Source organism: Rutilus rutilus (assembly GCF_951802725.1).
Source record: "Rutilus rutilus genome assembly, chromosome: 10".
Lineage (NCBI taxonomy): Eukaryota > Metazoa > Chordata > Actinopteri > Cypriniformes > Leuciscidae > Rutilus > Rutilus rutilus.
The window spans coordinates 9,993,309-10,011,924 of record NC_140215.1 but is presented as its reverse complement, the minus strand read 5'-3'; the positions used below and the strand labels follow the sequence as shown (position 1 = coordinate 10,011,924).

The 18,616-nt window shown below is 36.5% G+C and overlaps 1 protein-coding gene across 1 annotated transcript in view; it reads left to right on the top strand.

The window, feature by feature from the left end:
* The first annotated feature begins 78 nt into the window (after positions 1-78).
* The window catches only part of cps1 (carbamoyl-phosphate synthase 1, mitochondrial), a 42,076-nt gene continuing 23,538 nt past the window's right edge, over positions 79-18,616 (top strand). The window contains 25 exon segments of the mRNA XM_084422374.1: positions 79-794; positions 987-1,096; positions 1,618-1,768; positions 1,978-2,058; positions 2,127-2,183; positions 2,265-2,357; positions 2,433-2,522; positions 2,612-2,740; positions 3,038-3,144; positions 3,354-3,495; positions 3,936-4,013; positions 4,208-4,306; positions 4,410-4,505; positions 6,738-6,927; positions 7,018-7,175; positions 7,318-7,446; positions 7,960-8,104; positions 8,775-8,985; positions 9,995-10,193; positions 10,394-10,570; positions 12,217-12,335; positions 14,880-15,021; positions 15,119-15,184; positions 15,720-15,783; positions 15,933-16,114. Coding sequence (XP_084278500.1) covers positions 702-794; positions 987-1,096; positions 1,618-1,768; positions 1,978-2,058; positions 2,127-2,183; positions 2,265-2,357; positions 2,433-2,522; positions 2,612-2,740; positions 3,038-3,144; positions 3,354-3,495; positions 3,936-4,013; positions 4,208-4,306; positions 4,410-4,505; positions 6,738-6,927; positions 7,018-7,175; positions 7,318-7,446; positions 7,960-8,104; positions 8,775-8,985; positions 9,995-10,193; positions 10,394-10,570; positions 12,217-12,335; positions 14,880-15,021; positions 15,119-15,184; positions 15,720-15,783; positions 15,933-16,114 — 3,108 coding nt within the window. The 5' untranslated portion in view covers positions 79-701.

Here is an 18,616-nt window from a genome sequence, read left to right as displayed (position 1 = left end):
ACAACATATGACATTTGCTTTAGCCTGTGGTCTGCACTGGCATGCATTGCAGACTGATGCAAAGTTTTGTTTGAATTATATGGACAGTGACACAATATGGCTGAAGTGAAACCTAAATTGCAGTACTAAACAGATTTATACATTTATATTATACAGTATTTTATTATTTTATATTTTTGGTGATATTTGAAGTTTAATAGATGTTATGGTTTTACTATAAATCTACGTAATGTGGATGTTGCAACAATGAAACTGCATTTATGCTTTTCGTTATTGTAATTATCTGTCATTTTAGTATTATTTATAACTATTATAGCATTTATTAATATTTTGAATTAGCTTTTTTATATTTTATATTTATATTTTTAGTTTTTTTTTTCAGTTTTTTTTTACATGGAGTTCTATATATTATTTACAATCTTGAATCTCTGATAATAGTAACAGTTATTCAATAATTACCTGCATCGTCTTCTGCCGTCGAAGTGAAACTGACCAATCAGAGCACAGCGCGTTGAGTAAGCGATGAGAGTGTTCTCGTGCTCTCCATCTCTAACTTTACACAGCGGCAGCAGGTGGACGGAGCGCGCTGTGTAGTGTTCACCGGTGGTTGGAAGTATTTTAAACCCATTTCAAGTTGATATTCACACACAGTTTGAAAATAGCGCATTTTGTAAGGAGAAAACCACATTTCTGCATAGAATATGTCAAAAATCTTAACAGTCTGTGGAGTTGCCAAATCACTGAGGTTGGGATGGCGCAACTGGAGAACATCAACGAGGCTGCTCAGCTTTAAGGTGTGTTATCTTTGAGTTAATTGGTTGAGCGTATTCATTTACATGATATGAGGTAAGAAAGCTTTTGTGAAAATTTAACTGTGGCATATGACAGAAAAAAAAAATCCTGGAAATCTGCCTCAAAGTTTGCTTCACGTTGCACATCATGAAATCCTTGCCTCAGACGCATTTTAAATTTAGTCTAATGTCCAGACTCAGACTGCACACCTGGTGCTTGAAGATGGAACCAAGATAAAGGGATACTCCTTTGGTCATGATCAATCTGCAGCTGGAGAGCTGGTCTTCAACACAGGACTAGTTGGGTAAGAAGGGACCCTCTGAATATGGTCATGCATTAATATAGTGTTTTGGCAGCTCTGTGGAAAAGTGCAAAAGAAACAACTTTCCAGATAACCAATCAGTGACAACACTCATGCAATCAACCAGTTACTTTGTCAAGTCAATAATATACAGAGATTACTGTCATATTTGCTTTAAGTCACCATGCAATCAAAATGGACAATTCTTGTATTTTTAGAGTATATGATTGCAGTATTTATTATAAATGATTTATCTATGCACATTATTTATTTTTAAATGTATGTGCCCTTGTAATCTTTAATCAAAATGACTTCCCCTCCCTCTTGACGTGTTTTTCGGCATGAGGGCGAACATTGAGATCGCAGCAATAGCAAACCACAATGTAGCCTTACATTTTTTCTTTGTTTCTTGTTCCAGAAGCCATTTCACTTGGAAATGCATCACAATATGGAAGAAAAGACTTTAGCAAGTTTAGTTTGATGCTGACTTTAAGCATCTTAAAGTTTGTTTATCATCTCTCCAGCTATCCTGAAGCTCTGACAGACCCCAGTTACAGAGGGCAGATCCTGACCCTCACCTACCCCATTGTGGGAAACTATGGTGTTCCCAACACACAGGAGCTGGATGAACTGGGACTGAAGAAAAATGTGGAGTCTGATCGCATTCAGGTGAGCTGTGGAGCTCGTACAGTACTAGCAATGCGAAGATCATGTGTTTGATTATTAGGGAATACACAAACTGATAAAATATATACCTTGAATGCGGTATAAGTCACTTTTGGATAAAATTGTCAGCCAAATACTTAAATGTTAATATATATTCTACCCTTATCTGCAGTCATGATTGTTTTTTTCCATGTATTTGTTGTTGGAAGGTGTCAGGATTGCTGGTTCAGGACTACAGTCATGAGTACAGTCACTGGAATTCTGTAAAATCACTGGCACAGTGGCTTCAAGAGGAGAAGGTGTGTTTCCATATAGTCTACTTCTACTTACTTACAGTATTTAAAGCGTTTTTTTTTTTTACTTGCAGGTGCCGGCACTTTTTGGGATAGATACTAGGATGCTGACAAAGATCATTAGAGACAAGGTCAGAATTTACACAACTTTGAAGTATGCACAGCTTGTCCTAAATACATTCTGAAGGTTCCTTTTTCTTTCCTCTAATAAGGGTACCGTTTTGGGTAAGATTGAATTTGATGGTCAGCAAGTGGAGATCACAGACCCAAACCAACGGAATCTAGTGGCTGAGGTCTCTACCAAGGTAACCTGCATACTCGATCAAAGTGCTGTGACTGCATTTTCAGTGAGTGTTCATCATGTCTCTTCCTGCTTTAAGGATATTCAAGTGTTTGGGAAAGGTAACCCAATCAAAGTGGTTGCTGTTGACTGTGGAATCAAGCACAATATTATAAGACTACTTGTCAAGGTAGGGGATTTTGGCTGTGGTCTTCTTCTGTGGAAGCAATATACATTATAGCTAATCATATTTCAAATCTTTTCATTTTTATATCATAGCATGGAGCAGAGGTGCATTTAGTGCCATGGGACCAAGACCTGATGAGTTTGGAGTATGACGGTCTCTTCATTTCCAACGGCCCAGGAGATCCTTCACTGGCAAAGACCTTGATTCAAAATGTTCGCAAGGTATGATAGATAATATTCTCATTGTTTTGAACAATTCATTTGGAATCATTCATCTGAAACAACTTTCATTTTCTGCTGACATCAATTAGGCCACACTGTTATTTTTTCATTTAATGTGCTGTTTTCCTTGGAAATATATTACATTACAGAAGTAAAGTAGTCTACAAACAGAAAACATTTACATTAGAAAACAAGTGAAAAAAAGATTAAGTTCAGCTATGTAAACTAATATGGGAATTTGAAAATTAATAAATTGTCACTGCTCATCTTTCATCCCGCAATCATATTGACCTTCAGGTGCTGGAAAGTGACCGTCCTCAGCCAGTGTTTGGTATTTGTATGGGGAATCAAATCACAGCTCTCGCAGCTGGTGCACAGTCTTATAAACTACCAATGGGAAACAGGTACTAATTATTATTATTATTATTATTATTATTATTATTATTATTATTGTCTGCTATATAATCTGGTACATAGTCAAATTTACTGTCAAATTTGATTTCATGTGGGTCTGGAAATGGAATTCAAGGCAAAAAATATCATGGCAGAAGAAGAGAAAGCATAACTTTTGTCATTTGTAACCTTAGACTAATTAAAAAGATTTTTTTTGCAGAGGCCAAAACCAGCCAGTTGTGAACGTGATGACGGGCCAAGCTTTCATCACAGCTCAGAATCATGGGTATGGCATAGACAGCGAGTCTCTACCTCCAGGCTGGAGTCCTCTCTTCACCAACGCAAATGATGGAACCAATGAGGTCTGGATTTAACCTAAAAGGGATGCTTCACCCAAAACTATTTAAATTGTCATAATTTCCTCATCCTTATGTCGTTTCAAACCTGTTTAACCTTCTCTCTTCCTCGGAGCATGAGTGAAAATGTGAATTTTTCCATATAATGAAAGTAAAGGGGAGTCTTTCTGTCAGACTCAAAAATGTTGTCATTCTTGGATGATCTATCACTTTAACTGTGACTTACTGTGGAAAAATTAATTAAGGTTTTTTAGTGATGCATTTCGCTTCAGTGGTTGATCTCCTTTAAAGTAACACCTCCTCATTGGTTTGACTACTATAGCGTCTGTCTTTATTGATAATTAACTCTTATAGAAAATATTCATATTTGTAAAAACCTTTCGTTTTGCTTTTAGAGGAATCTACTAGGTTAACTCCGAACACTGTTTTCTCTTCTACTCTTCCAGGGCATTATGCATAATACCAAGCCAGTGTTCACAGCGCAGTTTCACCCTGAGGCCAAGGGAGGACCCACAGACACAGAGGTACCGCAGCACTGTCAGAGGATTGTGAAGAGTCTGATCTTTTTGTTTTTCATGGCTGAATGTCCTCTCTTGATCATGTTGTGTTGAATCCTCCATAGGGATTCATACATGACTGCCCTACACAGCGGGGTGCTGATTATTTCATTAAAAACCAGCCAGTGTACTTGAACACTTTCTTCAATTATCTTTTATAGTTCCTGTTTGATGCTTTCATCTCTCTGATAAGGAAGGGGAAGGAGGGGAGCATCGCATCTGTGATGCCAAAGAAACCTGCTGTTCCTCAGAGAATCCAGGTGGGGGAGACAAACTACATAAGTTGGAAGTCCTCTCTGCTGTCAGGTTGTGTTGAGTACAGTACAGAAACAGACACTTGTTTGTTGTCCTTGTTTTATCCAGGTATCCAAAGTGCTGGTGCTGGGGTCTGGAGGCCTGTCCATTGGTCAGGCTGGAGAGTTTGACTACTCAGGATCCCAGGCCGTCAAAGCAATGAAGGTGAGCTGTTTTGTTTATTTTTGCGGGTTCTACCTTTTTGCAGTGACCTAGTTCAGTCCTTCTCACACCTTTCAGGCCAAGTACCAAGTCAGACTATCCAAGTACCACCTTTTCACAGTCATGCTGCCCCTGTTTTTATAAGCATTTATAAAAGCAAATAGAGTCTTTCTGATCTTGTTTAGGCCTTAGAATAATTTTTTGAAGGTAAAAGATTGTGTATGTAAGTTAGTGCTTGTTTGTTGTCAATTGACTAGACATTAGGGGTGACCCCGAATAGTCGAAGATTCGATGCTTCGATAGGAGGAGCCTGATTCGACTACCGATCTCATGGTCGAATCTTCGCAGAGGTGTTATGAAACGAGGATCATGCCCCTTTTGGCTATATGAGGGCGCTCAATTTCACATAGAACTAGCTTTTATGTCAATACGTTAATATTCAGCCTATTATGACAATGCTGTATATAAAAATGTGCAAAGAAAGAAGCTTTTAATAAATATTTTTTTAACGTGCGTGAATAAATCCAAACACCCCGTGACAGATTTAAGTTTCACTTTCGATCCGTGACCGACAGAGGAGCGTCTTCGCGGCAAGGATTTAAATCTTTAACAATGTCTGGGATAAGAAAATCTAAAGTGTGGATGTACACCATCAGAAAGGATATTCTCCAAGGCTGGATTTAGCATCAGGAAAACCATTATCGCACTTCTGCCGGCCAACGTTAACACGTTTCACGCATAGACTGGGTTTCACGTTAGAATGTATTTTATCCGCGCGCACAATTTGAAAAGACTCCAACGGACACAGACAGAGTGAAAGACTGGTTTGTTCTCTCGATCAGGTAGGGTACAAGTGATTTCAAAACTTTTCAGCCGGTTCTAATTTGATTTTTGGATGCTGTGAACATTTTTAGCTAAAAAGACGGCCTCCAGTTTAGCATTTAGCCTATTGTTGTTTCTGCAGTTAAAAAGACAAAGTTGAAAATTCTGGCTACTATCGTTCTTTATTTTTATTTTATTTATTAATCTGTCAGGGTTATCTAATCTAACTATTTGTGGCTTGTGTTTTGAATATATGTTCCCCTGCACTTTAGGCATTTTGCACACATTTGCTCCTCATCTTGTGACTTGATTCTAATTTATTTCGTTTTGTATTTTTTATTTATTAGAAAGGTATAGGCCTATTCTGTTCTAATTTAATTTTAGTAAATTAATTGTTTATTTTTTCGGTGCATCGATGTTGTGCTGTAGGCTGGCCTGCTCGCACAGGTAATTTAGCCGATTTAATTTGATTTGCATGTGAAATGCAAATCCTTTCTGCAGTGTGGCCTTTCTGGAGTTATGTTATTTCTTAGTTTTATTGATCCAAAATGTTTTTATACATTTTCTTCTATATCTTTGTGTGATTTTCTGTACATCGCGGCTTTGAAACGTTAAAGCCCCGCCCCCATACACATGATTCGACTATTAGTCGACTATTGGCAAGACATGACGATTCTGATTCGACTATGAAAATCCATAGTCGGGGACAGCCCTACTAGACATAGATGTGTTCACCAGCAAAAATGTTTTGTGGTAAATCTGGTTGACCAAGGAAGTCTTGCTGGTAAAGCTAGTTGGGACATTAGCACACCATCATCCAAAACGTCAATCTTAAGGGCTGTTAGTAACACATAATGCCATGCTTTGATTAATATCAATTTAAAATAAATTTTTAAATCTCATATCACATGTTAGTGTTATTTTAGTATTATTTATATACTATTCTAATATTTAGCGATATTTTTAATTAGCTTTTATTTTTATATTTTCAGTTCTTTTTTTGAATTTCATTTTTAGTTTCAGTTTGGGCAATTTTGTGCTTTTTAGTTTCAGTTTTATTAGACTTGTTTAATCGTTCTATATTTAACAAAATGTATTTGTATTTGTTTTGGTAATTTTAGTACTTCAACTTAAAATGATTTCAGTTAGAATCCAAGGCAACATTAAAATTTTTTGGTTGAGTAATATTTTTATTCATATTTAATTTAAATTACAGAAAATTATTTTTAATCTTGTTAGTTTTAGCACGTGTGTGTCTAGGATTGTGAATATTAATAATAAAAATAATAATAATAATAATAAATGAATTCTATGCTTTTTATTAAAGAGTTTTACATTTCCAGAGTACCATAGTTTGAGAACAACAGTACAAGTGTTCTTTCTCACAGCAGTGTTTCTTGTTTCTGTCTACAGGAGGAAAACTTGCAAACAGTTTTGATTAACCCCAACATTGCCTCTGTACAAACTAACGAAGTTGGCACCAAGCAGGCAGACACTGTGTACTTCCTGCCCGTCACTCCTCAATTTGTGTCAGAGGTGATCAGAGTAGAGCGACCCGACGGCATCCTGCTCTCCATGGGTGGACAGACGGCTCTCAACTGCGGTGAGCAATCGGCATTACACATACACACCGAATTTAACAGGACTGAAAGGATTGATTGATGGTACATTATGTTCCTGTCCATGGTCACAGGTGTGGAGCTCTTTCAGAGTGGCGTCCTGCAGAAGTATGGAGTGCAGGTTTTGGGCACACCTGTGGAGTCCATCATGGCCACTGAGGATCGGCAACTCTTTTCAGATAAACTAATGGAGATCAACGAAAAGATTGCTCCCAGTATTGCTGTTAAAACGGTGAGATGGAAAATGTGGTACTGCTCAAAGTTGTGCTGCTGTCTTATTTAAGTTTTTAGAGAAACTTTTCAAAGTAAATGCTACAGTTTGACACTGTTTGAGTAGATATTTGTCTGTGATTATGATCCTTTTTGTCTGGAAGGTGGCAGATGCCTTGAAGGCAGCAGAGGAGATTGGCTACCCAGTCATGCTGAGATCAGCTTATGCCCTGGGTGGCCTGGGTTCAGGCCTGTGTGCTAATAGAGAGAAGCTAGAGGACACCGCTCGCAAGGTAAGCACTGTAAAACATCACACAACATGATGTTAATTATTTCTATTCATGCTGATGCTCTGAATTTTTTTAAAGATTGTTTCATGTTTGATTTAAGAGGTCATGTTGTACGTTTTTCTTTTCTTTTGGTTTTTCCCCCAATGTCCACTAATAATGTTATTTTTTTGTGCCAAAAATCTTTTGTTGATAATATTTTGATGATTTCTCCTATTTAAATATGTTTCTAACTTATATGTCTGCTTTGGGTTTGCTGTCAGGCCCAGTATATTTTTCACATGCTTCATGCATCAATAAACCTACATTTTTGCAGCTTAGGGTCTTAATAAATAGCATTTTTTTTTGCTGGGTATGAAGTATGAGTTCTGAAAGTTACGGTATGTGTTCATAGTACACTCTTTTATCTCGAGAAGATCAAGGAAATTTTGATTCCCTATGATATGGACGCTTTCTAGATGGTTTGGCATGATGAAAGTGGGTTAAGTCCTTTCATTCTTTTACTCTGTTCTGTTACAGGCCCTGGCCATGAGCAGGCAGATCCTGGTGGAAAAGTCCCTGCTGGGCTGGAAGGAAGTGGAATATGAGGTGGTGAGAGATGTCGCTGACAACTGTGTCACTGTCTGCAATATGGAGAACTTTGACCCTCTGGGCATCCACACAGGTACCACATGTAGAATAAAATCTTTTTTATTATTTTATATATAATTAAAAAGTATAAATAATATTTTATATATATATAAATTAAAAAGTGTATATATATATATATGTGTGTATATATATATATATATATATATGTGTATATATATATATATGTATATGTATGTATGTATGTATGTGTATATATATACTGTTTAATTTATATATTTGAAATATTTCAATATTGCGTGTTTTAATAGAATAATATAGGTTAGTTTAGGCTTTCAAATTGGTCAAACACCTATGATATTGATAATTGAAAAAATTATGAAATATGTGAAGAATTAATTATTTTCTTTGATCAATATTTTCAACACTTGCATGTTTTCTGGGTGTAAGGAAAATATTTAATTACTTTTTACCTCAATGGTTGCAAACTTTTTGAGAATGAAAATTATCTCTTAAAAAATGTTTAATTGAAGATTACATTTTTAATAATTGGTAGTCATATGCATGTTGAACTAGATTTTAAAAATACTTTTTCTCCTCATACGTCCTTGTTTGTCATTGACCCCAGCATACACACATCCATATTCATAAACCTTAAAGACATTTTAATTTAAACACCAGTCACATCATATGCATTGAAAATCCTCAAGCGCTTCAGTTAATAGCCCTTTCTGGTCATCTCAAAGGTGACTCCATTGTGGTTGCACCCAGCCAGACTCTGTCCAATGAGGAGTACCACATGCTGAGAGAGACCGCTATTAAGGTGGTGCGTCATCTAGGCATTGTGGGAGAGTGTAATATCCAGTATGCCCTGAATCCGTCCTCTCTGGAGTACTGTATCATTGAGGTGAATGCCCGCCTCTCCAGAAGCTCAGCACTGGCGTCCAAAGCTACAGGGTGAGATCTGCACACCAAATAATTATTTAATAATACATCCATATTTTTTAAAGAATATAAGCATAAATGCTGCTTTATGGGGAGCCACCGTATAGCCACAGTTAGTTACCGTACGTCTTTAGGCTCCTCACTGTGTTGTATTTGAGTTTATTTAATGCTGTATGGTACGGATTTAAGAGTGTAAATTGCTTTGGCTTGGTTCAAATTTACCTGAGAAACAGACGTTTCTCTGTGATCAACTGAAGGTGTCAGTTTCACACTGTCTTTAGTTTTGAGTTTTTTTGTCACCAAAATATTGAGAACTGACTGCAGCCAAAGTTCTATGTATGTTGGGAGCCAGACTCTAAAAAACACCCACCCACCACTCTGTCTGTTCAGTGTGAAATGAATCTATATATTTTGAAAGCATTGATGCCACAATTGTGTGGAATAAACAGAACAGATTTTGTTGTCTTATAAAAAGATTAGTGTGAAGAGGCAAAAATAGTTTTAATACCATGTGGGGCTATTTTTTTTTTTCTTCGGAAAATCATTATGGAGGGATTTTTGGAAAGCATTGTTATTTAAATCATGTTAAGGTCTAGGTTTATTAATATTTTCTAAATTCCAATAGGAGATTTTAATTTATTAAAATCAACTTTCTCAGATGTTTCTCCTTAAATTCATTAGGAGAAGTAAGAGAATTGATGTTATATATGGATATCACAGCTTAAATAGTTTGATCATTGGCAGTTTTGCAGACTTCGCTATATTGACAAATCTGGACACGGTTTGGGACACTGCTGAGATTTTTTTTTAAATACTAGAGGTGACACATGTGAAATTACTGGGGTCTCAGTCACAATTTGCTTTCATTTTTCATTGCTGTTTAGGAGAAACAATTGAGATCTTAAAAGATGTAATTTTAGAGTAAGATGAACTTTAAATAATTATAAGTTACTATTGTTCTATTATTGTAGATAATGTTATCCATTATATGACATGGCGGCTTTCTGACCCTTCTCATTAGGTACCCTCTAGCATTTGTAGCTGCTAAACTAGCTCTGGGCATTCCTCTGCCGGACATAAAGAATGCAGTATCGGAGCAGACCACGGCCTGTTTTGAGCCCAGTTTGGATTACATTGTCACCAAAATCCCTCGCTGGGATCTGGACCGCTTCCAAGGGATGTCTCGGGAGATCGGCAGTGCCATGAAGAGTGTTGGAGAGGTGCAGCAGTTGTCATGGCAATCGAACTGCTGCTTTCTAGCACAGATTAAAACTAATCCAAGACCGAATTAGGATTTTAATTCTTTATTGCCAATTTCGTTTAAATCCATATCACAGTTAATTCAGTGCTGTTGATTTACAGAAATAGGCAAAAAAAGGCTCCCGTCTCCATTCTTTTCTCTTATTTCCTCCCCTCACAGGTCATGGCAGTTGGCCGAACCTTCGAGGAGAGCATCCAGAAGGCTTTGCGAATGTGCCACCCCTCAGTGGACGGCTTTGTACCACGTCTGCCTCTGAAAAGAGCATGGGCAGAGCAGCACGACACGCAGCGAGAGTTTTCCATGCCTTCAAGTACTCGTATCTTCTCCCTCGCCCAGGTTTGTGACTCAGAGCATTAAGAGATGTGCATTAGAGTCTGATTGTGCTCAACTCAATATGACAGCCATGTTTAACTTAGACTCATGATTTATGAGTTTTATTCAGCAAAGAATGCATTAAATTGAAAATACTAATTAATACATTTATAATGTTGCAAAAGATTTAAGTCAATTTATGTCAAATTATATTATTTTGAACTTTCTATTAATCAAAGAGTCCTGGAAAAAAATGTGTCATAGTTTCCACAAAAATATTAAACAGCACAGCTGTTTTCAACATTGATTATAACACGATATGTTTCTTGAGCACCAAATCAGCATATTAGAAAGGTTTCTGAAGGATCATGTGACACTGAAGATTGGAGTAATGATGCTGAAAATTTGGCATAAATTAATTTTTTAAAGAAAATCCCATATAAAAAAGTTATTTTAAATTGTAATATTTCACAATATTACTGTTATTTACTGTTTTTTAATAAAATAAAATCAAATTGGTGAGACTTCTTTCAATAACATTACAAAATCTTACCAACTCCAAACTTTTGAACGGTAGTGTATATGATTTAATAATTTTATAATGCAATTCTGTGTCCTATTTCAGCTAAAATTATTGGATAAAAAATTATTACATTGTATTGTACTTTTGAAATCGATGTAAAAGTTAACTATAATATATTTATCAGACAAAGAAAATGGCAAAACTACCATAGGAAATTGAAATGTAAAAGTGTGTAAATGTGTAAAAGTTAGGGTAGTTCTATATTTCCATAGGTTATTTAACTAAACCTTAGTTTTAAATAATTATTATATAGAATCCTTGACTGTGATTGGTCAGTCACCTCATTATGTGGTCAATTATTTTTGTATGATGTCCATTAATATGTGTAATTGACTTATTGTCGCTTGCCACCAATTTCCTAGTTTCTTGTTGCGCTCGGCAATCTCTTTCCTCTCCTTTTCCTGTTTCAGTTTAAATCAATGTTTTGTGCCTGTTTATTTACTTGTCTTGTAAGTAGCTGTGCAGCACTAGGGTAATGTAGTACTGTAGTCAGCCGGTCATTATTGCAAAATAAATCCCTTTAGGATGATACAAAACTGCTCTGTATCAAATGGAAGTTCATTAAAAAGGAAAATTACCTGGCTGCCTAAAGAGAAACCAACCAACTTCTCATCAAAAAACGTGTTATGTGAGTGTCAAATGAACGCATCGATGCTGGCAGATTTATTAAGGAATAATAGGCCAAATCCTGTCAAGACACGAGTCATCAATAACTCTCAAGGTTGGTCTCGCTTTTGTGGCACTAGAGTTTGATGTTAGTCTCCAGGCACATAATTTCATTCAGAGCAGGTTATGCCTCCTATTAAGCAGACAGGCTATTAAGTGCTGTTTCCTGATTGGCCAGGACCCCCATCCCCGTCACAGCGCTACGGCAACAGCGAGTTACAGCTCATTGGGCTCTGCTCTGTATTCAAGGGACACTGCAGGCTAACAGCCAACAATCAAGAGCCATTATTTCTCATTTAACAATGACCCAACAATTTCTTGTAGATCGCCATCATTTATTAGAAAAGCCGGTTTGTGTTCATGGCATTTATAGTATCGTCTGCTGATTTTAGACATTATGTTGATTGTTTTGTTTCTCAAGGCCTTGCACAGTGGTGTGACCGTTGATCAGATCCATGACCTCACTGCCATAGACAAATGGTTCCTGCACAAACTGAGGCACATCACTGAGATGGAGCAGCACCTGGGTCAGTATAACAGGTGAGAGAGATTAACAGTCACATTCGGACTGATAATAACAGACAGAAATAAATCTATCTAATAAAAAATAGATCTATCTGTCTGTCATCTATCTGTAAAGGAATGTTGAAAATAAGACAATTGAATTTTGAGCACCTTTTATTTTAATTATTTAATTATTTTTTGTTTTTAAGTTGTGACATTATATAACAGATAAATTATTAACTAATCGCACAACATATTCTCATTACTGGAATGCAAAAAAGTAATTTTCATTAGTGTATTAATTACTGGAATTATACACTCATACTCACTAACTTTATTAGGTACACCTTGCTAGTACCGGGCTGGACCCCCTTTTGCCTTCAGAACTGCCTTAATTCTTGTGGCATAAATTCAACAAGGTGCTGGAAACATTCTTTTAGAGATTTTGGTCCATATCGACATGATAGTTGCATTGCATCTGATCACGCAGTTGCTGCTGATTTGTTGGCTGCACATCCTGCGAATCTCCCGTTCCAACACATCCCAAAGGTTCTCTATTGGATTGAGATCTGGTGACTGTTGATGACATTTGAGTATAGTGAACTCATTGCAATGTTCAAAAAAAAACATGTTGTTTAAGATGTTTAAGATGATTTGAGCTTTGTGACATGGTGCGTGTTATCCAGATGGAAGTAGCCATCAGAAGAAAGGTACACTGTGGTCATAAAGGTATGGACATGATCAGCAATAATACTCAGGTTGGCTGTGGTGTTTAAACGATGCGTAATTGGTACTTAGGGGCCCAAAGTGTGCCAAGAAAATTTCCCCACACCATTACACTACCAGCCTAAACCACTGATACAAGGCATTATGGATCCATGCTTTCATGTTGTTTTCACCACATTCTGACCCAACTATCTAAATCCAGATTCGTCAGACCAATCTTCTATTGCCCAATTTTGGTGAGCCCATGTGAATTGGTGAATTTCAGTTTCCTTTTCTTAGCTGACAGGAGTGGCACCCGGTGTGATCTTCTGCTGCTGTAGCCCATCTGCTTCTGTTCAACGTGTTGCGTTCAGAGATGCTCTTCTGCAGACCTTAGTTGTAATGAGTGGTAATGCCTTTCTGTCAGCTCAAACCAGTCTGGTCATTCTCTTGTGACCTCTGGCATCAACACGGCATTTTTGTCCACAGACCTGCCGCTCACTGGATATTTTCTTCTTTTCGCACCATTCTCTGTAAACCCCAGATATGGTTGTGTGTGAAAATCCCAGTAGATCAGCAGTTTCTGAAATACTCAGACCAGCCCGTCTGGCACCAACAACCATGCCACGTTCAAAGTCACTTGAATCACATTTCTTCCATAGTCTTGACCATGTCTACATGCATAAATTCATTGAGTTGCTGCCATCCGATTGGCTGATTAGATATTTGTGTTAAACAGCTGTTGAATATTATTTATATAGTATGTGATATAATGTATTACAGTAGTGAGAATCTAATGAGAATTACAAAAATAAAACTTTTGGATGCATAATGAGAATTTGTAAGGAAAAATAGGCTTAACTGTAATAAAAAATAATAATAATGGCACAACGTAAAACATCTTAATGGTCTCATTCTGTCATATTCTAATAATTCACTTAAACTTAGAAGATGGCTAATAAAATAACCAACATCTAGATCTTTATTTTATTTGATACATGAATCTGGTAAAACCTTGCTTATGGTTCTTCATAGTACAGTACATTGCTCAAGAACAGCAGCATCTTGAGTTATAGCCACATTTCCTTGAGCATGAACTGTAGTTAAGCACTCAAAGATCAAAGTTTGAACCATCTTTTCACAACCCCTGTCCTACCCCTGATCTTTAACCACCAGGCTACTTTCGGGTGAGCGCTGCCGCTGACCTCTTTAAGCGCAGTATTAGGTAAAGTCTCACATGTGGTGCGTGGGATAAGTGAGGATTGGTTGTCTCTGTCAATAGCGACTCTACCGTCTCACACTCCTGCTGTCCCATGCTGGTTTTAATGCTCTTTGCATTGTTAATAAACCAAGATTTAAACCAGGACCAGTATATGCATTGAAGGCTTGCTGTATACATAGCTAAAAATGCTTTAGAGCTACTATTTTTCACATTAATATAGATCAAAAAGTTTAACAGATGTTTTGATTATCTGAATTGTTTTATGCCAGTGCAGAGCTTATGAAACATGAATGTTAAGAAAGAAAAATCTGCAAGTTTTGATTCCATTTCCCTTTGATCTTTGTTCAAACGTTGTATTGATTTAAAAATAAGCATCTTTAGCAGGATTTTTTTGGGGGGAGATTTTCTTTCCTTCCATGTACACTGTAGCTTGAACTCTCTGATGATCAAAGGTCTACGGTTTGCTATTTATCCGAAAAACATTTTCCCTTTAATTATTTTGCTTATATTTACCAAAATATATTTAAAAACCAACTCAGAAAACGCTATGTAACCAAGCAGTACAGAGCAACATTAAATAGTTAACATTCTGAAAACTTTGTGTCAGCACATTTGTGTCATGTTGAGTTTCTTAATGCTGTTTGCACCCTCAGCGCCACAGTGCCAAGAGATCTACTTCTGAGGGCAAAGAGGGATGGTTTCTCAGACCGACAGGTTGGCCAAGCTCTGGACATCTCAGAGGGAGAAGCTCGGGCGCTGAGGCTCAACCACAACATCCGACCTTGGGTCAAACAGGTTTGAGCCTATTGGCAGAAATATCCTTTTATTATTGAGATCCAGTGGTTATGATAAACCTGGCTTCATGATAAATGGCTTTTGTGCTCACTTTCAGATTGATACACTGGCTGCTGAATACCCCGCAGTCACCAACTACTTGTATTGCACTTACCATGGTCAGGTAAACCAGTCTGTCCAAATTTTATGTAGGGTCTTTTATTGAAGTGCCAGGAAATATTTTGTCTAGGCTTCTCCACAGTAGCACAATTTTTCTACATTATTTTAGTACACAAAGGAGACGTTATATAACAAGGGAAAGCTTTAGCAGCCTTTTTTACAATATTGCCAAATCACATACAGAACTTAGAGCATCAAAATGAACAATAAATAAGGTGGATTTAGTAAAAAGAGAAATACGTAAATTGAAGGGGAAAATAAAAGTAATATTTCAAAACTAATAATAATAATCTAAATGTCCTGAAATGGAAAATAAAAATTTACAACGTTTTTTTTTTTTAAACTAATCTAATCTAATAATAAGGAAAAGGAAAGGAACAAAGGAAAATGGAAAAAAATAAAATAAAATTCATCATGGAAATTGAAGCTTTTGGCATAAGATTAAACAAAATAAAATAATAAAATAAATTATACAATTAATTGTGGATATTTGAGCTTATGTGTGTGAGGATGAACCCATTTTTTGTCCTTCTCAACAGGAGCATGACTTGGATTTTAAGGATCATGGTACCATGATTGTGGGTTGTGGTCCATATCACATTGGTGAGCTCTATTCCTTTTTACCTAATCATCCTTTGATTTTTTTTTGTTTTCACTTTACACCAATCCATTCATGTATTGTCTTCATTAGTTTTAATGAGCAATTAGTGCAAAAGTGGGTCAGGGCAGTGTTTCGCTCTACTGCCCCATAGGCAGCAGTGTGGAGTTTGACTGGTGTGCTGTGTCAAGCATTCGTGCCCTCAGACAGATGGGCAAGCGTACAGTGGTGGTGAACCATAACCCGGAGACGGTCAGTACGGACTTTGATGAGTGTGACCGTCTGTACTTTGAGGAGTTAACCCTGGAGCGCATCCTGGACATCACACAGCAGGAGGTGAGAGGTCAAAGTTCAGTCCGTGCATCTGGTGCATTTGGGTAACTGAAAGGTATTATTCACTTTCATGTTTGACAAGGGCATTTGTTATGATATGGTCTGATTTCTGAAAATGCCATGCAAACATTTATTATAAAGTGTATAGGTGATCTAAAATCAGATTGGATGAGCCACGTTTAAAAAGCTTATAGATGGGCTAAGTCAGTGTGTTCGATTATTATTACTAATAAATGTAGTTCATTTAAAATGTGCCTTTAATCATTGTAGTTGTTGGCATTTTATAAAAAAAACATCTAGAAAAGTACACTTAAGACATTTGTGCTACCTTGCACTGCTTGACAAAGCTCTGTTTAAGAAAGGTTGTTTTGGGGATATATTTGATTGTACGGAATGAGAAAACGATAAAAAAATAAGTCAGAATGGACTGAAAACCTTGCCGAGTTTGGTGCGGGGCTATTTTATTATTATTTATATACTATTATAGTATTGATTAATATTTTGAATTGGCTTTTATTTTTATTTTATTTATTTTTCTATTTTAATTTCAGTTTAAGTTTTAGTAATTTTAGTATGTGCTTTTATCATTTTTATTCGTTTTTTTTATATATATATTTCTATTTCTTTTCTGTTTTCTCAGTAATTCTAGTACTTTTCAGTTTATTTCAGTTAATGGCTCTGTCCCAAATGACACACTTCATGTCCACTTTCGGTCTTGTGGACTTGTGGCACAAGACCGAATGTACCCATGAAGTGTGTCATTTGGGACAGAGCCATTAACTGAAATAAATACGTTTTTCATCATTTTATTTCAGCTTTATTTCAGTTCTGAAAACATTTTTTAATAGTACAAGTTTTAGTTATAACAACACTGGTTTGGTGGACGTAGCAATTGCATATCTTTTGACATTATTGTGGGAAAAAATATTGTAAAATGCTTTACAGACATTTTTAAGCTTACTATGAAGCAAATTCATTCATATTATACTGAACCTGTTTTTGTTCACCATCCTTATATCCCAAAAAAGAAATCTGATATCTTGTTATCAGGTTGTATGCTACCATCTTTAAACTGTGGAAATAGATTTTCTTCCATTTTGTTCCCTGCCTTATAAGAAAGAACCTGCTTAATACAATGTTTCAAACTCAGCTGTTATCTTGTGTCTGAAAGTATATACGAGTAAATGTGTTACTTTATCCCCATCATGCTTGCTGTGGAAAAAGTAGCAATGTCTTCTATCAAAAATGGCAACAGACTGTCTGTAGAGTGCGAGCAATTCCTCATTTTCTTTGATGTGTAGCAATGTGTGACCGTAGACAAGAGCCGACTGGGCCAATGGTCTTAATATGAATATCACAGCAAGACTAACACCACAGTGCACAGCTTATGCACAGTGTGCTATACAAACAAGATCATGTGTTTCCAGTGCATATTCATTTTTTAATGCTTGGGCTGGTACTTTAAAGTGTCATCACATTTTGAAAAAGAGATGATGCAATGATGGCCCATGTTTTCAGCTGCATTGGTTCTTGAAATTGGTTTTTCCATTCATTTGATTCTAAGCAACAAAATGTTTTAAAAAAACTGACAAATGGACACGTTATGTTCAGAATATCATATCACCATACAATTCCTGCAGTAAATACTAGTATGATTCAGAAATACAATTTAATAGATAATAGTGTTAATAACATTTGCAACTATTGACTTTTGAGGATTTTAAGGGCTGCATGATATTGAAGAAAAATGTGAGAAATAAATTGTAATTGTGTGTGTATCTATATCTATATCTATATCTATATATATATATCAGTGGCGATTTCTTTAAGACTGCAAGGGAAGCTCGGCTTCCCCTATAATGTCAAAAAATGAATGGTCAAATATGTACTATTGTATTAACATTTTATTGACTAAAAATGCGTTAGAAAACGTTCATCTCAAAGACGAGTTCGTTCAGAATCAGTTTGCTGTATGTAAGTTACATACAGCAGGTCGGCTGACTCGATTTCCTTCTCATACACTCCCGTAGCGTCAGTGCATTTCCCTGTTGAAGCCCAGCTTCCATTGACTTCAATGGGGCTGCTTCGAACAGTTTTTTTCAGCGCTTCGAAACTAGACGGTCATTGGATAAATGCTGCGATTATGTCCCTCCCATGGAAGCTCAGCTTCTCTGGGGGTGAACGGGGAGTGGGCTGGCCTGGACTCCGGGCTTCCGCGTGATGATTGGAGGGTCTGTCGAAAGGCTGCGTCTCCTTTTGATTGACAGCGATTTCATACAATAAAAAGTCGCTTATGTTGAAGCTGTTCGAGCTCAGTCCCATCGCGGATTTTTCAAAGACAAACTGCTGCAACCTATTTCTTGGTATTTGCTTGTCGAAATTGCTAGCCAATTTTTATAATACATTTCACAAAATTATACATTTATACCTTTATTATATTATTACTTATTATATATTTTTATATTATTATTATTAGTAATAATTCAACAATAATTAGTAAAATAA